The sequence below is a fragment of the Hippichthys cyanospilos genome, chromosome 14 (genome assembly GCF_059441005.1).
Source record: "Hippichthys cyanospilos isolate Australia breed blue-spotted pipefish chromosome 14, RoL_Hcya_1.0, whole genome shotgun sequence".
NCBI classification, from domain to species: Eukaryota; Metazoa; Chordata; class Actinopteri; order Syngnathiformes; family Syngnathidae; genus Hippichthys; species Hippichthys cyanospilos.
Window position 1 is genome coordinate 6,866,902 of NC_142382.1, and position 16,919 is coordinate 6,883,820.

General features: G+C 40.7%; 1 protein-coding gene across 2 annotated transcripts; it reads left to right on the forward strand.

Moving 5' to 3' along the window:
• The first annotated feature begins 4,171 nt into the window (after window positions 1–4,171).
• lbh (LBH regulator of WNT signaling pathway) lies at window positions 4,172–15,451 on the forward strand. 2 transcript variants are annotated; one of them, XM_088433920.1, is made up of 3 exons: window positions 4,172–4,450; window positions 9,898–10,000; window positions 13,815–15,451. In XM_088433920.1, exons 2-3 carry the CDS (start codon window positions 9,923–9,925, stop codon window positions 14,028–14,030), a joined length of 294 nt encoding a protein of 97 aa, XP_088290046.1. In that variant the 5' UTR covers window positions 4,172–4,450; window positions 9,898–9,922; the 3' UTR covers window positions 14,031–15,451. The 2 variants fall into 2 exon arrangements, with proteins under 2 accessions (XP_088290046.1, XP_088290045.1); XM_088433919.1 differs by having other exon boundaries at window positions 4,174–4,450; window positions 9,895–10,000.
• Window positions 15,452–16,919: the final 1,468 nt, after the last annotated feature.

Here is a 16,919-nt window from a genome sequence, read left to right on the forward strand (position 1 = left end):
ACATTTCTCAGGCCAGCATGAGCCACATAAGAAAGTATGATTTGCTTTAGGTTTTGGCTACAAGACATCTGCCAAATGAAAAGTTTGTTTTTATACTGATGATAAATCAAGCTGTAGAACTCAAGGAGTGCTTTTTTCATGGTGTGAGAATGCTGTTTTTGGTGAGCAAAATAGTTGAAATGCGGTCAGTACTGTAATGATACTACTCTTACTATTCAATACTGCTAATAATAATACTATTACTTTTTTAAATTGAAAAATAAAAGCTATATTGTGGTGAGACACACTGTGAAGGTTCCCTCCGTGTACAGACAAGTTAACTGTAAACGCACATGCCACGGGCATTTCCCGGACGTGGACCTACTGCATTAGACATATTTACTTAAATCATAAATTATTCAACCTTATGCAGTAACTGTACTCTTATCCCTTCCCATTTCCATCCCTTGGCTGTCGTCGGGGAACACGAAGGGGCGGAGCTGTTCTTGGAGTAACAGCCCTCAGATGTCAAACCAATGTGGGGCCTGTAGCTGACCAAACATGATAACAAGCAGAGTTTACATTTCAAATTCCAATTTATTCCAAAAAGTAACGGCTCCCCAAAGCTTTCGTCCTCACCGCTCCCCTTCAGCTGCGGAGAGAGCACGTCCTCAACACCAACAAGAAAAAGTACTTTTCTCAACTGTTTGGCCATTTTAAGTGTCGCTTCAATTATCACTTCCACTACTACTACAATTTTTACCACCACCACTACTAGTATACCCATCACCACCACCACTACTAGTATACCCATCACCACAACCACTACTACTACCATTATCACTACTCCTTGCACTTTCACTACCACTAAATTGTTTGTATTACATCGCCCCTTCCCATGTAGTTAAATAATGTAAGCCATCTATTCGAATAGCATGTGTGATGTATGGGATTAGAGCTTCCTTTGTGTGTTTTCTTTGCTCTCTCTCCCATGGATGCTGGATGTTGACGTCACGGCACGGAGCCCGCACTCACATGAGGTGCTGACAGCATTATTGAGGCAGGATCCCCGTTGGGCTTGCGCGTTAAAACGTTATATGGACTCTGGGCGAGCGTCAACTCTCATTTCACCTGCTCTCCCTCGTAGATAGTGATATATTCATAGAGTTATTGCCCCCGTAGACACAGTGCACCGTTTGTACCAGTGCACAAAGTCAACAGTATGAATAAGCAGTCAGGATGATGTGCGTTGAGTTTTTGGTGCAGCGCAGAGCCTCATCTGTGTATTTTCACCTGCTGAATGCCAGAACAGAGGGAGAATAGAGCGAAGTGGCGGAGTTTGTACATAAATGTGCAATTAGGGAGATGTACACACTCCCAACTGCTCTGTTTAGCATCTGGAATGGTTTCCCGGCGGCTCGAAGATGCTCTCTTTTGGGATGAAATCTTGTTTCTTTTTTTTTCTTCCAACTTAATAATAAACATTTCAATAAAGCAAAAATGGCAAATGCAGTTTAGGTCATACCCGTCTTTTTTTATAACATAAAATTACAGAGTTGTACAACAAAGAGTCTATGGTTTGACTTATTCGGTAAAGGATATCAGTTGTAGGATCTTGGGAAGGTGTCGTAATAACTCGTTGGCAGAAAATGTAACTTACGTCGACATGTAGGCAGTTTTGTACAATACCCAAAGCATCATTATAGGCCAATTATTTTTTGCAAAGCCACTCGAGGAAACAGAAATCATTTCACGCATCCACCCCTCACTCGCTAGTTACTGTAAATGAGATTATTATCTATAAAAATTGTATAAACACACCTAAAGTTGTATCCTTATAAATACTAATAAAAGAAAAAAAGCCATTTAAATCAACGCTCTGCAAATATTGACATTACTTTTTGCAGGGATTATACAGGTTATAGCTTATTCTGAATCTGAAAAATTAAAGTGCATTAAAGTGCCTAAAATAAAAATAATGTGAATCTTTATTCAAACTAGAGACACTTTTGGTCAATGATCTGATGCTGAAAATAAATGGAAAAATGATCATTAATATAACTTGATCATTGACAATGAGAGTACCACTGCACCGCCTGATGCCCTAGATGTGCAATTACACTACACAACGCAAAACCAAAGAAGGACCACTAGAGGGCTTGGTTTGGACTTTTCACAGCACAGTACAATACATGAGCAAGATCAGTAATTACCAATCAGTAATATAACTTAATATTACCAGGAAGATGCTAACAATATTTAACAAGCGTAGTGGACGCTTTTATCGGTTATTTGCCAAGGATTCACTGTTTTGCCATTTGCTCCAATACAAGACTGGCTGGTGTGTAAAGGGTTAAAGACAGCTGCCAACATCTGCACTCACCGCGGTTGGCTTTTAATTAGGAGGCCCACGATGGAGCCAAGATGGTGGCTGTGGGGTGGCGTCGGAGGAGGTCTGGCAGGCCACGTATTTCACAGGCCTGACATGTGGCCTCAATGATAGCGTCCAGGGGCGCGCTCGTCTCATATGAAATATTCAATCCGGCTCTGCGGACGGACCACCTGCGAGAGGGACTGAAAGAGACAGAGAGTAAGCCCGGGGAGAGCTAGACGGTCGATGTATTGGCACGGGATTAAAAACACAGTGTGATTAATAGCCATAAAGTTGACTAAATCCATGCTGAGCTAATCTAATTTGCATGTTACCAAAATGTATTTATACGAATACCGCAACTTTTAAAATGCAACTTAAATCGTTGCTGTACACAGAAACATGCGAACGCCAAGGCATAAAAAGTGTTGACTGGATAATGATGTTGCTAAAAACTTCAATGGAACAGACAGAAGCAGAAAAACATTAAATAAATTTGCATTTTCAGTAAATTTCGTAAAAACAGAGACAAAATAGGACCTTTTTCGTGTTGTCTGATTTTAGAGCCAGCTGCATATGTGGCGCAGCTGCACCGCAATCTCAAAAATTAGCGACAGAGGACACTGTTGTCAAGAAACAATTGTGAATCATTTTCAGGGGATTTGTCAGACAACAGCGACGCGTGGCGGATATTCATTGTCATTGCATTCTAAGAAAGGTTATACACTACTGTACTATAGTGCACAAACTATAGCTTAGCCTCAGAGTATTTTTTTAAAAACAAGAATTGAAAGAAGTCCATTATAAACTGAAAGTATATCAATAACTAATTTTCAAATTCAATCAAATGCAAAATAGACCTGTAATAAAAGCTGTTTTTTTCCCCATAACCCTTGCTTTCTGCTCCACATATTGCTGGCCCAATGGCAGACCTGTTAAAATTCTACTAAACTGAAAAACACAACAAGTCGAGGCTTTGGTTCCTTAATAGTCGGATTTTTGATTCTTTGATCCATCATTTTCTTTTTTTCAGCAGGTCAAATCAGACCGTCTCACTGGCGCAGTCTTGAAACCGTCATCTGGTTTGTGTGATTCGGTTGCTTGTAATATACAGCTGTGTGAGCCGAATTTCCTCTTAGTAGTAAGATAGCATCGTAATAAAATAAAAATATATATGAAATGATAACACATGGTTAATTTTAAACCCATCGGGTCATAGTGGGAGGATGTGGGCTATACGTACAGAAAAAAAATGCACGTTACAGTATCAATACGTTTATGCGTGTTGTTGATCCAAAACGGCCACAAGATGGCAGTAAAGAACTGTTGTAGTTTACTATAGCGACTCCTTCCTAAATTTGGGCGCACCTGCGCTAGAAGAGGGGTGGGGGGTAGGCGTATTTTATTAGGCGTGAAGGTCACACGCGAAACGCATGATGATCATCACAAAATCACGGAATGGTGTTTTTCCGAAGGCGAAATAATCACATAGAGGTAGACCCAGTGGAAAATGACGTCATGTCTTTGGAATAGAAAATATTTATGAATGGATTTGTGGCATCACAAACAGGCTCATCATCAAGTGGCTGCTCGTCATTCCAGACGTGCCAGGACTACTTATTTTGTCAAGCCTGCCTCCAACTCCACTGGAGACGACAAATCGATGGCATCCTGCCGCAGCATCTCCACAATCTCAGCCGCCACAAAAACACACTAAAAAAAAATGAGATATGACGGGCATCGTGACGTCCTACTTAGCAAGCGCGGTGATTGGTTCGTGTCTGGAGGGGGCGGGACGCTCGCCATTGAAGAATTTGACGACGGCATACGTACACACCTCCTGGATAAAAAGTGCACGCAAGCGTGGCGGTGACGAGCAGACAAGAAGCGAGGAGACGAAAGCAGACGACCCCGACGACAGTTTAGCTTTTCTTTTCTTCTTTTTGTCCCCTTTTGGTTTCCATGTGACTGGTTTTGAGGCGTTTTAAATGTGAAGTTTCGACGTGAAGTTTAGACATCGAAAAAAACTGCAAGCGAATTAACACAAGTGGGGGCAGGTGCGCTTCGAATGCATGTCTGAATTTCTCCGGACTAATTCAGGTAAGTTATCCCCCCGAATTCCTTCTTTTTCTATGCACGTTTACGCGTTAAGTCTGTTTTTCGTGAGTTATGTTGACTCAGTGGTTTATTTAATCCTAACAAATTTTAACAAGGTGATTCAAATCGATCAACGCACTTCTGCGTTGACCCCAATGTCTGCTTCAAAGGGGGGTGGGGGGGGGGGGGTAAATAATCAAACGCATTGTCCGTTACGAATTTGTTTAAAAAAATGCAAATGTCTTTAATATGCGCATTACGTGAATATCGAAAGGTAAATGGAAAGATTCTTTCATTTTATTTAATTTTTTTTTTTTTTAATCTTCATTGATAAATATTCTGTTACGCCCTTCCAGGACCTCGCCCCTCGCCTACCTCAAACCTCGAGTTGTATAATGGCTGCAGGTGCACTGCAGTCACAAAAGAGGATGCACCCATTTATTCCATAACCTTGATGTCCAGCTTGACTATACCAAAACGCTCTTTATACTCCACTAGTAAGAGAATTTAACTCACTGGTAGTACAAACAAACGTTTTAACATCACTACTGTCATTTTTGCTCTCGGCCCCATTTGATGAGACAAATCAATGTACTGGTATAATGACTACGTTGTCAGCAAAAAAAATCACCACCAGTTCCACACTTGGCCTGAAAGTACTCCCGTAAGATGAACATTAGATACTGCAGCTGGAAAGATACAGTATGATAGATCCATCAATTGTAGCTAGGGAAGATAACGGCATGTCATTTGTGGGGCTAAACTGTGTGCTTCGAATTACCTAGAACTTGAATAGTAAAACATACTTTAAGATAGATCAATACATGTGCAAATGCCATTGCTACACTAGTAAGGCAACTTTATAGTTTGCTTCACTACTAACATGGAGATGCTCTATGATGTGGAGAAAAGTAATGTCTTGAAATCCAGTCTACCTTTTGTCTTGATACGACTGAGGCAACGTTAACTCATCAAGGATGTTGTGGTTTTTGAGACTTTATATTGACTATACATCGAACCTCCTTCCTGTCTCCGGGGAGGCTACGCGAGCTGCTGCTGCTTTTTGATCCTTTGTTGGTGAGCATTGTTTTGCAGGTTTTCACCTAGCCAGGAAGTTGACACTCAACAGCTATCTGCAAAGTAGCATGCTTTGCTTCTGCAACTTTTTTTTTTAAATTGCAGAAATACACCAGCTTGAAAGTGGTGCAGGTATTTAAAGGTCAACCAGTCTTTTGAGATTTCAGCTCTCTTGTTTGCCATGTCATAAGAGTCTGGTAATAATGGTGGAAGCACACAAAGGTATATTAGTTTTCCTAAAATTTGGGTTTGGTTTGTAACTTGGTCCCCAGGTTAAAAAAAAATACAGTATACAACTGTAAAGGCTGTATTTTTGATGTGTGACCCACTTGCCTTGTCTGCTGGCCTATATCCTATATGAGTCAAGATGTTGTAGAGGATTTACCTGCACCTGGGTAGGTTTAAACTATTAAGTCAAGTCACAGTGTGTACGTGCATGGTCATTGTTGCGTTTCCACCGAGATATTCTAAACTATAGCTTTTTATGTAATCCATTTAAAGATAAGTTACCTATAGGAAGACACTGTCTGCACATTGCATAATAGAACACACTATTTAGTTTCTGTAGAGTTATGGATGGTCTGACTCAATGGAATGTCATGGGGGGTTTATTCCATATCCTTGATCTCCAATTTAAGTTAATGTACTAGTACACAGTTCCAGTACTGTAAATATGAAACATGGGCATATAGTCATATTATGGATGTGCATCTCTTCAGTGAAAAATTATTTGCTATACTGTATTTTTCAAACTATAAGCTGCACCGCTATGTTAGGTGCAGCACCAAAAATTGAGCACAAAAAACGATCTGTCGTGGATAAGCTACAGGTAGTAAAATCAAATATTTATGCACAAAAAATGGTATATGGAAGTTTTTATAAAGATTTTTTTTCCTGCTTAGAGCAACATCCTATCTTCAGGCAGAAGCTGCCTGCATATTTAGCTTCAACATATTTATAGAAAATGGATTGGATATTACATTATCAGTAGCTAACCAAAAAAAAGTGCAGAAAAAACTCACTGAACTATAAGCCGCAGGTCTCAAATGATGAGAAAAAAGTTGCGGCTCATGGTGCAAAAAATACGGTATTTTGTGGAATAATGGGATGATTCAATGCAATCATCTTAGTAATAAAACAGATTTTTAAAAAAATCACTCATTGGCCAACTGCATGACACTGGTAAAGCAAAATTGTTCGCTGGTGGACAACTACTACTAGTCCAAGTGATGATAAAAGTTGACTGTTTGTTTGTAAACGACTAGCATACTAATTCATGAAACTTTATTACCAGGTGACTTTATTTCCCTGATGTTCAGTTTAAGGTCCATGTACCAGTTTTATAAGTAAAACAATTTAGTGCATGAGAAGATTGACTTGAAGTACTGTTTTTATGCCACTGTTGCCTTTTACAAGTAACCCTATAGCATCAAATTTTAGTAGTGGTACGGACATAAGGCGTAACAAATGCTCAAATGTTTTCCATACAAATACGTGTTGGTGTGTTTCCCTACCAGGTGGAATTATTTGTGAGCAAATGCACTTCCTCCTCATTGTGCCTCCGTTATGTTTTATTAGCCAAATGTTCTGTTATTCTTAGCCAAGCAGGATGTTTATGCGATCCCCTCGTAGAAATATGACTGGCAAGGCCAGAGTGTTTATCTTTCTTCCTGCTTCTCAGGTCGTCACTGTCACACTTCCCTGAGCATCCCTCCTTCTCCTCTGCTTTTTGCATGCCTACCTGGCCCTCATGCAGATGAAATGACATCCACTGTAATGAACTTCTCGTCTATTTCGAGCCTCCATTATTATTGGCAGTATACGGCTCAAACAAGAATAAATGGAACACTCATAAACAACCCATTTGAGACCTCGATCAATGAAATAATAACCGTCCAAAATCTTTATTTGTTATATAGCAAAGTGCGTATCGTAATTTCCTACTTCCTCGGGACCTGACCCAGTTGGTTGACACAGAATCCATACAGCAAAAGGATCAGATTCAGTCAATGCCGAAATCTAAGTATTTAACCTATCCTAACCCTCTCTCCAAGAAGGAGCAGCGGCAGTGGCAGTAAAAAAGGCCATAAGGTGCTCATTTCAATTTAAGTCTGAGTGCGCTGTCCAGTCCATAGCATCAGTCTTTTTCATGCAGGAACAACACGGGAAGAAACTAATCAATTCCCGTAAAATTCGTAGTTTGTCATGCAAGTGTAAAAGTAAGGCAGCTTGACAATATTCACCCTTTGAAGTGTAACATAAGGCATAGCGGTTACACAGACAATTTATTTAGCCATTTTCAGCACTATTAAGTATTTTCCATAGATAACCAAATATTTGTTACCTTGCTGTCGGTTTGGGAAAACGACATTTGTTTCAGGCTAATGTAACAACCAAACACGGTTTACCTGTGTCCTTGGTTAGATCATGTGATGTTTGCAAGCTGAGTCGAGTTGTCGTTACCTGAGCATGTGATGTCATTTTCAGCCGACAGCAAATGCTTTTTACTTTTGTTTTTTAAGAAAAGTGCCTGTTCATGTGGTAAACCTTAAAAATTGTAACTGATCAAGACTTGCCGTTAACTTGTGACTGAGACAGATGTGTGTTTGTGTGTGTGTGTATATATAACAACAAATTGCCTGGAAGGCAAGTCACTTGACATAAGTGAACACAGCTGATTCTGTGGTGCGCATGGCATCCCCGTGGGCATATGTCCGTGGAAGCCGTACAGGATAGGATAAAGATATTTTGTGGGGCTAATATTTTACCCTGTCATGCTGCATCATGCAGCATGAATCAACAATGACTGGATGATACTCACTCTTTCACAATCCTGCTGCACTCTTCCTGTACTGTAAGACTTTCCACATGCCAGTGAAACTGAGGGTGTTTAATTGGGACTGGAAAAAGTGATTAAAAAAGTCCTGCCCCCCACTTCACAATCATGTCATGTGATTACCCCCCCCCTCCCCCTTTGATTCAGAAAGTTTTGCATTAATATAATTTTTTCACAAGGTACCAATTTGCCATAAACAGACACAAATGTGTAGCTGCGGTAAAATCAAATTTGGTGAACAAAGACAAGCTTGTAAAAACGTTGTCATTGTACAAATACTTTTGGCCCTAACTGTAACTCTTCTGACCCCCTACACGAAGTGTGTCTGACACAAGCCAGACCTGTGCTAACACATTCCTTTGGGGAGATGTTTCATGATGTAATAGATATTTCGCTGTGTTCTCTGTGGGTTTTTATCAGTGTTTGCAATTAAATTGTATTTTATTCTTTTTTTAGCAAAAGTTTCCATTTCCCCAAGCAAGAACATTTCCTTTAAACGCCATTTAGATAGCAGCAAAGCGATTCAGTGTAACAAGTGTTTACATAATGCTTCTTATTTGGAAATCATGTGTTAATCAGCATCGGCGCTTATATCCTCAACACGTCTGCGATTTAAAGTGGGTCAAGCTAAATCTCCAATGAGCGTCTTGTCAGTTTTCCTTTGCAGTCAGCAAGCGTACTAAAGTCCAAGCCTCGTGGCGGCCGTCTACCACGGCACGCTTTAAATAGACGGCGTGAGAAGGCCGCCGAGCATCATGTCCAGAGACTGCACGCGGGCCTCGCCGCCGCCAATCGTCGTCGTAAAACCACAACGACATAAAAACACTAAAAAGAATAAAAAGAATGAGCTCGTAACTGAATTTGCAGTCAATGTTGTGCTTCTTGGAAAGTTTGGTCAAGCTTTGATGGAACAAGAGTGCATCCAGTTCAAACAGCCCCCCGCCACCCCTCCCCTCAACACAATTTCCCCCTGAATACACTCTCACAATGACTGTGGTGCAGTGCATTTCTGCAGTGCAGGAAACCCAAGCTGAGGCTTGCAGACATTGATATTGTTCAGACTTTGGATATTGTTCTTATGTTAAGCACTGAGATAAGAGGAAAAAAAATCTATAATCACAAGTGTGACAGAAATTGGGGTGTATAAAGGCTGATTAGCATCTTCTTGAGCTGGTAATCCTCACAAAGGTTGCTGACTTGCTGGTGTCTATCCCAGCTGGCTTAAGGCAGTAAACGGGGGACACTCTGAACCGGTAGCAAATATTAAATAATGTAATAACAGAACTATCTCATGTGCAGGCCACAACAGCACCCAAATATTTTTTTTAATCTACTGATTGGTCCAATACATACGTCATTTAAGCCTTCAAGCTATCATTTAGTTTAAAGAAATGCATCGATATGCGTTTTTTTTTTTTTGTCTTTTTAACTTTGAGTTGACATTTTTCATGTCTAGCCATCTAGCAAGGAGCAATATCGCTAATGACTATTCGGTTTAATTTGTTTAAAGCTTTATTTGATTTTTTTCTTCCAGCAGTTCAGCATTTGTGCCCGTCCAAGATATGACTGAGGTGATGATCAACAGCTCCCCCATGGACGACATGAGGCTCAGTCCCTCCAAGGACAGACTTTCTTTTCAGGTATGTGTTATACACGCCAGGATCTACAATTCCACAAGCAAGACCCTTGGAAGTACGATTCCACTGTTGGTCAGATAAAGAAAAGTCGCGCTGTATTGGTTTGCTTTTCAGTTTACTAACCATTTCCAAGTTAAGAATTTTCTTTGCCAAACAAACACAGACAGGTAGGAAAAAAAATACAATATTGTATCCACGTGGCGTTTAATCATCACCAACTGAAAGTGTTTGCATGTTGATGAAAATGAATAGAAATATCAGTTTTGTGAAAAGCAAAACTGAAGCAACTTTATGCTTGTGAATTGGGGAGCAAAGTAATGCATTGCTGCTATTGTGTGGCATCTTTAGGCAATTATGGTTAAAATCCTTTAAAGGGGATTCCAATTACTTGTGGATTATTTGCTGTCCGAGGCTGGGCTGGGATCTAAAGGGATAACATGTAGTTTTAGCCGGTGGTAAATTTGCTGAAAATCTCAACAGCTTCCTAATGCAAGACTGTTAAAGTGACCATGTAAGATTTCGACATTTATTCATGAAAAAGGAATAAATTAAATGACTATAAATTTCAAAAACTTGCAAATGTTTTCTTAACAGTTTTAAATATAATCGTAAGTCTAGTTATCATTAAATTATATTACATGGAGGGGTGGCACTCCTCCGGAGGTCACCATGTCTGTTATAGGTAGTGTGTATTGCTGCATTTACCGTAATGCCCCATAAAAATTACACTTAAAAAAAACAAAAAACAAAACTTGGTTTAGTCTGGCAGGTGTGTCCCCAAGGCTCAGTTTAAAATATGGTAGCTTTTGAATGAAAGACCCAAAAAAAGAAAATCTGTGGTGAAATCGGGTTACGTAGAGTTGGCGCACCATTTGGAACAAAAGCTCATCAAAACAACATGAGAACTTCGGACTAGCAGTCGGAATCCCACACACTGCAGTGTGTCATTAAATGAAGGAAAAAACAAAAAACAAATGAGAGGTTTACGTAAAGCGGAATCGCTTTGTCCGGAAAATGATCGTAAATTAGCCCGGCAGCCATTCGTGTCGGGAAAAGCCAGTCACAATCGGCCATCAGGTGGTCTTGACAAGCGCCTTCCAGCAGCTTTGTTTCACTGTCACCTCAACAAGGTCATCCAAACACGCAGCTGCTGTTGCATTGTCACATTTCGCACCCGGCGTAGACACCTAGGGATTCGTGTGACGAGCGTTTACGATTTGGAAGGCCCGAGTTCAAATTGGAGTTTCCAGTCTTGAAGAGGATGTAGCTTGACCCAGAGGAAGAAGCAGACTTCCGCTGTTTCACACACCAGCTGCTTCATCCGTCTGAGGGGAGGCTGGAGCGGGAAACCTGGTGCGAAAGGAGGCGCTAAATTGTGCACTCTTTAACCCCAGCACACATTGGCCTTCTTCCTCAAGGTTGCAGACTCTCCTTATGGGAAACTCTGAACCAAGAAGCCTGAGATGCCACTTCCAACGTTAGCTTTGATCGGACTGAGTCCAAGTGTACACTTATGTAATAAGCACAGAAGAAGGCAGGTCCCCTAACATCATCTGTTTGACTTCTGGCTCATTTCCCAGTAAATTGAGTTACTAAGGAGAAGGTGTATCCACGTAAGTCTTGGCAAAATACAAACATACTGTTCTGTAAAAGGAGTCACCACAGCATTTTTTATATTCCAATCAATTTGCTTTTAATTTGAAAAGAATGTATTGTTCTTTTCACTGCGTTTAATAAGTCGCAGATAGCGAAACCCTTTTCTAATCCTTCGTACCACTTGAAGTGCCTTCATGTACCCATAGGATATACTGTAGGTGTTGAACTCCAGTCCTCAAAGGCTGGTATCGTGCATGTTTTCAGTTCATAAAAGTTTAGTCACCATACTGTATGTGGAGCCTCAAACCTGATATACCATGTCCATGTTTCCTGTACTACTCAATATTTTTTTTTCGTAATGGTCCACTTCAGTTGTATTCGTCTGCGTCAGTGTGTAGTCGTTCATATCACACATACCCATCAAGTGATTCAAGAAAAGATTCATGAAGACTGAGTGTGACATCATGACCACTTGTTTAGCTTTTCTATTCATAGTTACAAGAAAGTGCGCTGAATTATTGCCAAAGTCGTGAGTTTTTCATTGATATTGAGAATTTTATGAAAATCTATTCTTTCTGCAAGTTAGAGCAAGTCAGCGGTGTGTACAGACTTTGGGTTATGTCACCGCTTTAGCAAAGGAATCCGGTCCTTTCCCAAAAGAGTAAATGTTCACGCTTTCGCAACAATGAGTTTCTCAAATATCAGAGGCTGTATCAAAGGCTCGCCGGTTTGGTCCCGTTGGTACACAACAAACCCAAAATAGCAGCTGATGTCGTCGCTTCCTGCCGCTCTAAGTGAAACGAATTGTGACGCGTGTCCAAAGGCAAAGTCATCCGTTGTCCACCCCCGCCCACCCGTTTTAGTGAGAATAAACTCCCAGTGATGGGCTCTTGTGTTTTCCTAACCTGATAAATTCTCACAGTCTGCACAGAATAAGACATATTTGCTGTCTTCTCATGCGTTTGATGAAATTCCTGGAGGCTTGGCCACAGCTGCATCCCCTCTCTCCCTCGCTCGTCTCATCTAATGCTTACTTTCCACTCGGCACTTTGCCCAGACGCTGACCCACCACCCTCAAACGTCTCAGAGTGAAATATGCAGGTCTAAAAATATTCATCCACTTTGTCCAAACAAAAATGCTGCTCTTGGACCTGGAGCTTTTCTCTTCCCCTCTCTGCCCCTTGGAGTTATTCGCCGATTCCTGAGAACGTACAAAAGTTGGATGTTGTCAAATCTCAAATAATCTGTGCTCTCCGGGGCGTTGGCCAAACCTGTGACGACTCAACCTTATTTCATGTGCTTTGCTCAAGCTTTTTTTTTTTCCCTCTAAACTCAAATATGCAACACTCATTGCTGACTCTTACAGTGTCGTTTCACTCTTGCCTTTCTGAAAGGTCCAGTTTACTATTGATTATAATGCCCTTGTATAATCTTCCGTGCCGTACCGGATGAGTTCATAACGATCTGTGAGCAGCTTGGCACGCGGCCCCCTCGCCTGCAAAGCACTTTAGATTAAACACGATGCGGCGTTTTGGCGCAAAATCGTTGCACATGTTTAATTTGCCACTGATGTAACTCGTTATGTGTGCCACCACTGATTTCGCGCCGAAAGAGAGCGATGGAAGAATATAATCAGCAGCCAAGGAAATCCAATTACCAGGGGTGTAACGGTAGACAAAAAAAAATCAAAATTTTTTTGGGCACAGGAAGGGAAACGCATGCTAAAATGAAACTTTATGAACAGAGTTAGCATCTTGCTATTTTCGATGCATGCTAGCTCGAGGCTATGCTACAATACAGTTGCGTTGTACCTTGAACGAGGCAACCACACTGTCCTTTGTATCTGTATGTGGACTATAAGCCGCAGGTCTCAAATCATGAGAAAAAAGGTGTGGCTTATAGTCTGGAAATTAAACTACCTTTTTAAAAGCAGTTATTTTCCTTTTGCTATCGAGTGATGGCAACATTGCCGTTGCATCGGGCTCAAATAATCAATCACAGCCCTCCTGGTTTCTGGATTTGGTCATGTGATGTTCTCCTGCTGACCTGGTTGTTACCTGAGGCTGGAGTATGTGACTTCATTTTAAGATGGCAAAATGTGTTAAAAGGTTTTAATAGTCATTGAACTTAATTTATATGTCAAGTTATAGACAAAAAGTTAACTTTACTTCAGAAAACGTTGAACATGGAACATTCTTACATCGTCATCCGTCCTCTGCAGATTTTCCCCGACCCGTCTGACTTTGAGCGCTGCTGTAAGCTCAAAGACCGCCTGCCTTCCATCGTAGTGGAGCCCACGGACGGCGAGGTGGAGAGCGGCGAGCTGCGCTGGCCTCCTGAGGAATTCCTGGTCAGCGAGGAGGACGACGACGACGAAGCGGAGACAGACCACGGCGGTGTCCAAAACGGACAAGCGACGGCCAACTCCCAGCGCTGAGCCACGTCGTAGCTTCCGATGTCCAAACCTCCCCACTCCACCCGTTCACGCACTGGTCACGCTGCACCTTAAACCTTTCCGGCTGACACCACCCGAAAGAAGCAATACACCCTTTTTGTCGCACTGCCACTTGTTGGGACGCTGTTCACACTCTTGAGAAAAGACTGGATGTAGGGACTGTGCTCATTTTGAGGCCACAAAACGGTCCCTCGCCAAAAAGCAGAACTTTAACTCTACCGCTGTGTGTTCACTCTCTGGATTGCTGTTACGTATGTGTCGGAAGGTTTAGCCGTTTTCTTTGTCGTGGGTGTCGAATGTCAGATTTTTTTTTGTTTGGGGGGGTCAAACGTTGACATTTTTATACCAACGAAGCGCTAGATGTTAACATACATTCATGTCTCATTAGGATAGTTAACAGCATGTAGATATCAACTAGTGCAGTTTTCCCTCTGTAATATTTTGTTTTCCTACTAAGAACAGAAAGTACATAAGTATGAACTTTTGTTTGATACACTTTGTCCTCACTAAAGTCACAATTCAGCGCACTCATATGAGACTATGAGCAGGCCCTTTGGCGCTACTATAAAGTAGTTAAGAATGCAGGATCCCAGACTGGATTTAGGTGCATACATGGCAGTAGAGTAGTTAAGAATGCAGCATCCCAAACTGGATTTAAGTGCATACATGGCAGTAGTAGGTAAAAGAATTGTAAGTAAGATCATTTTCCTAGCCGTTGTGGTACTGTGCTGAATAGTGTTTAACGTGAGGGCAACTGTGGCATGCCAGTAGGTCAACTGGTATTTGTGAGGAAAGCTGCTTTAGGTTGACACCATGCTAACGGTTTTGCTAGCGTACTTCATTGCGGCGGTTTTAAGCAAGTGAGCAAAGGAAAGGAGGCTAACGTGCTAACCGGATGCTATTTGCTCGCCCTGGGAAGACTTATGACTTGACAGTGTGAAAATTAATTTTAAATCGAATTTGGTGTTGGGTTCTGCACCCCCACTCGTCGGATCGGGCTAATGTTGACCATATAATGGATCCTGTTGGAAGTGAACGCTCCTTTCGATTCTTTCATCTTGGTTTTTAATGGAAGCAGCCGTCATATTTGTCACCACGTAGCTTTGATATGTAGGCGCTTCAACACGTTCCACATCAAAAAGTAGCAATGTTTTTGTTCACTTGTACTATAATTCTTCTGACGTGTCATTCGTGTGGCATTAGGGCTGTGTACAGGATGTCTACCCCCCCCCCCCCCCCCCCCCTTTACTCAGTCTATAACCGAGCAGGTTTTTTTTTCGTAAAGCTCAGGGAGAATAGCTGCCATCTTTGTTTTTGTCATTGTATTCAGACCACTTGTTTATGTTTTTGTTTTGTTTTTTTCTCTCTGTTACAGAGGTTGTAAATAAACTTGAATTTGCTAACCCAACTGTGTGGTATTTGCATGCAAATTCCTGGGAGAGTTTAAGTGACAGGTGATTTTTGAAAGGGGGGGCCAACACAAATGGAAGATGTCTGCCTTAAAGCACATTAGTGCTCAAGATTCCTTGTTATGATGGCTCATATTACGGTTTGCATGGATGGCCACTATTAAGTTTTATTATTGCACTCACTGTTGGCAAACTACAATTTACACTGCGCTGACATGCTGGTGGCATTTGCCTTGAGAGGGGGACATAAATAACCCCTGCACACTTCCCATAAACACAATCGCAATGAAACAAGTCTCATAAAAGAAATTGTGCTTCACGGAAAAAGATCTAATGGATGGGAGTTGTGTGTATTTATGGAAAAAAAAAAAAAAAAAAAAAACTTCCTGGACACAGGAAGCAAAACTCATTTGTACTGTCTATTCAAAATGTCAACTGTTTGCTACTTGCGCTAGCTAGCTCTTATCCATGTCGCTATGCATGTCAATGGCACAATAAAAACAGCCAGGATTCAGACAGACTTTTGGTCACAAGATTTTCCCTTACAAGATTTTAATGTATTGCAATATTTTTGAAAAATGTCATGCTGTCCATTCAGCTAAATAACCTCGTATATAATTTTCTTTCAATGTATATTCCAATATAAGCATACACCACACAGACCTTAAATTCTGCCATATATTGCTCAAATATCTTTACATATACTTATTTCATGCATATTTCCATATAGTTTTACATATATGTAAAATATGTTTACCATGTGTTTAAAATCCATGCAACTCTATCTTTACAAAAAATACAAATATAATTTCCTATATAAATTACAATCTATGATTGCAGATATTTATAAAGATATCTTTGCTTATATTTTAGAAAATATAAACATCCATCCTAAATATTCTGTAATATTTGAAAAGCTGTATTTTTTTTTTGTAGTTTCCAATATATTACTATGTGATTGTATGATATATTGCATAATATATATACGTATTCTATTTACTGGTGGAAATAATATCCTGGAATGTGTTGCAAAATATTTCAAACAATATTCAGTATTGGTAAATTGTAAGGGTGTTAGCATACATCAGTGAGAGTGCATCACCAGCTGGTGAGTTATTATTAACTTATGCAGCCATTTTCATTCCAGGAAAAAGGAAGGCGACTAGAATGTCGGTTTTTGTTCCTGTTCCTGTCTTGCGGGGACGAGGCTTTAAGGTCACGATGGTTTCCATTGTTTGTAAGTTAGCATCTTACCTCCTGGTTGATGGTATTACGCAACATGGGATTATTGAGTTTGATTGTTTAACTGATATGAGGTTGCTTTGTATCTTTGACTAAGCTCCAAAAGTGTCAATACTAGCTACCTCCAATGCTTGTATCCCCTTACGCCACTAACTAACATTGAGCTAAACACAAAAGTCACATTACCTTCTGATCATTGATCCAAACAGCGGCAAGCTAA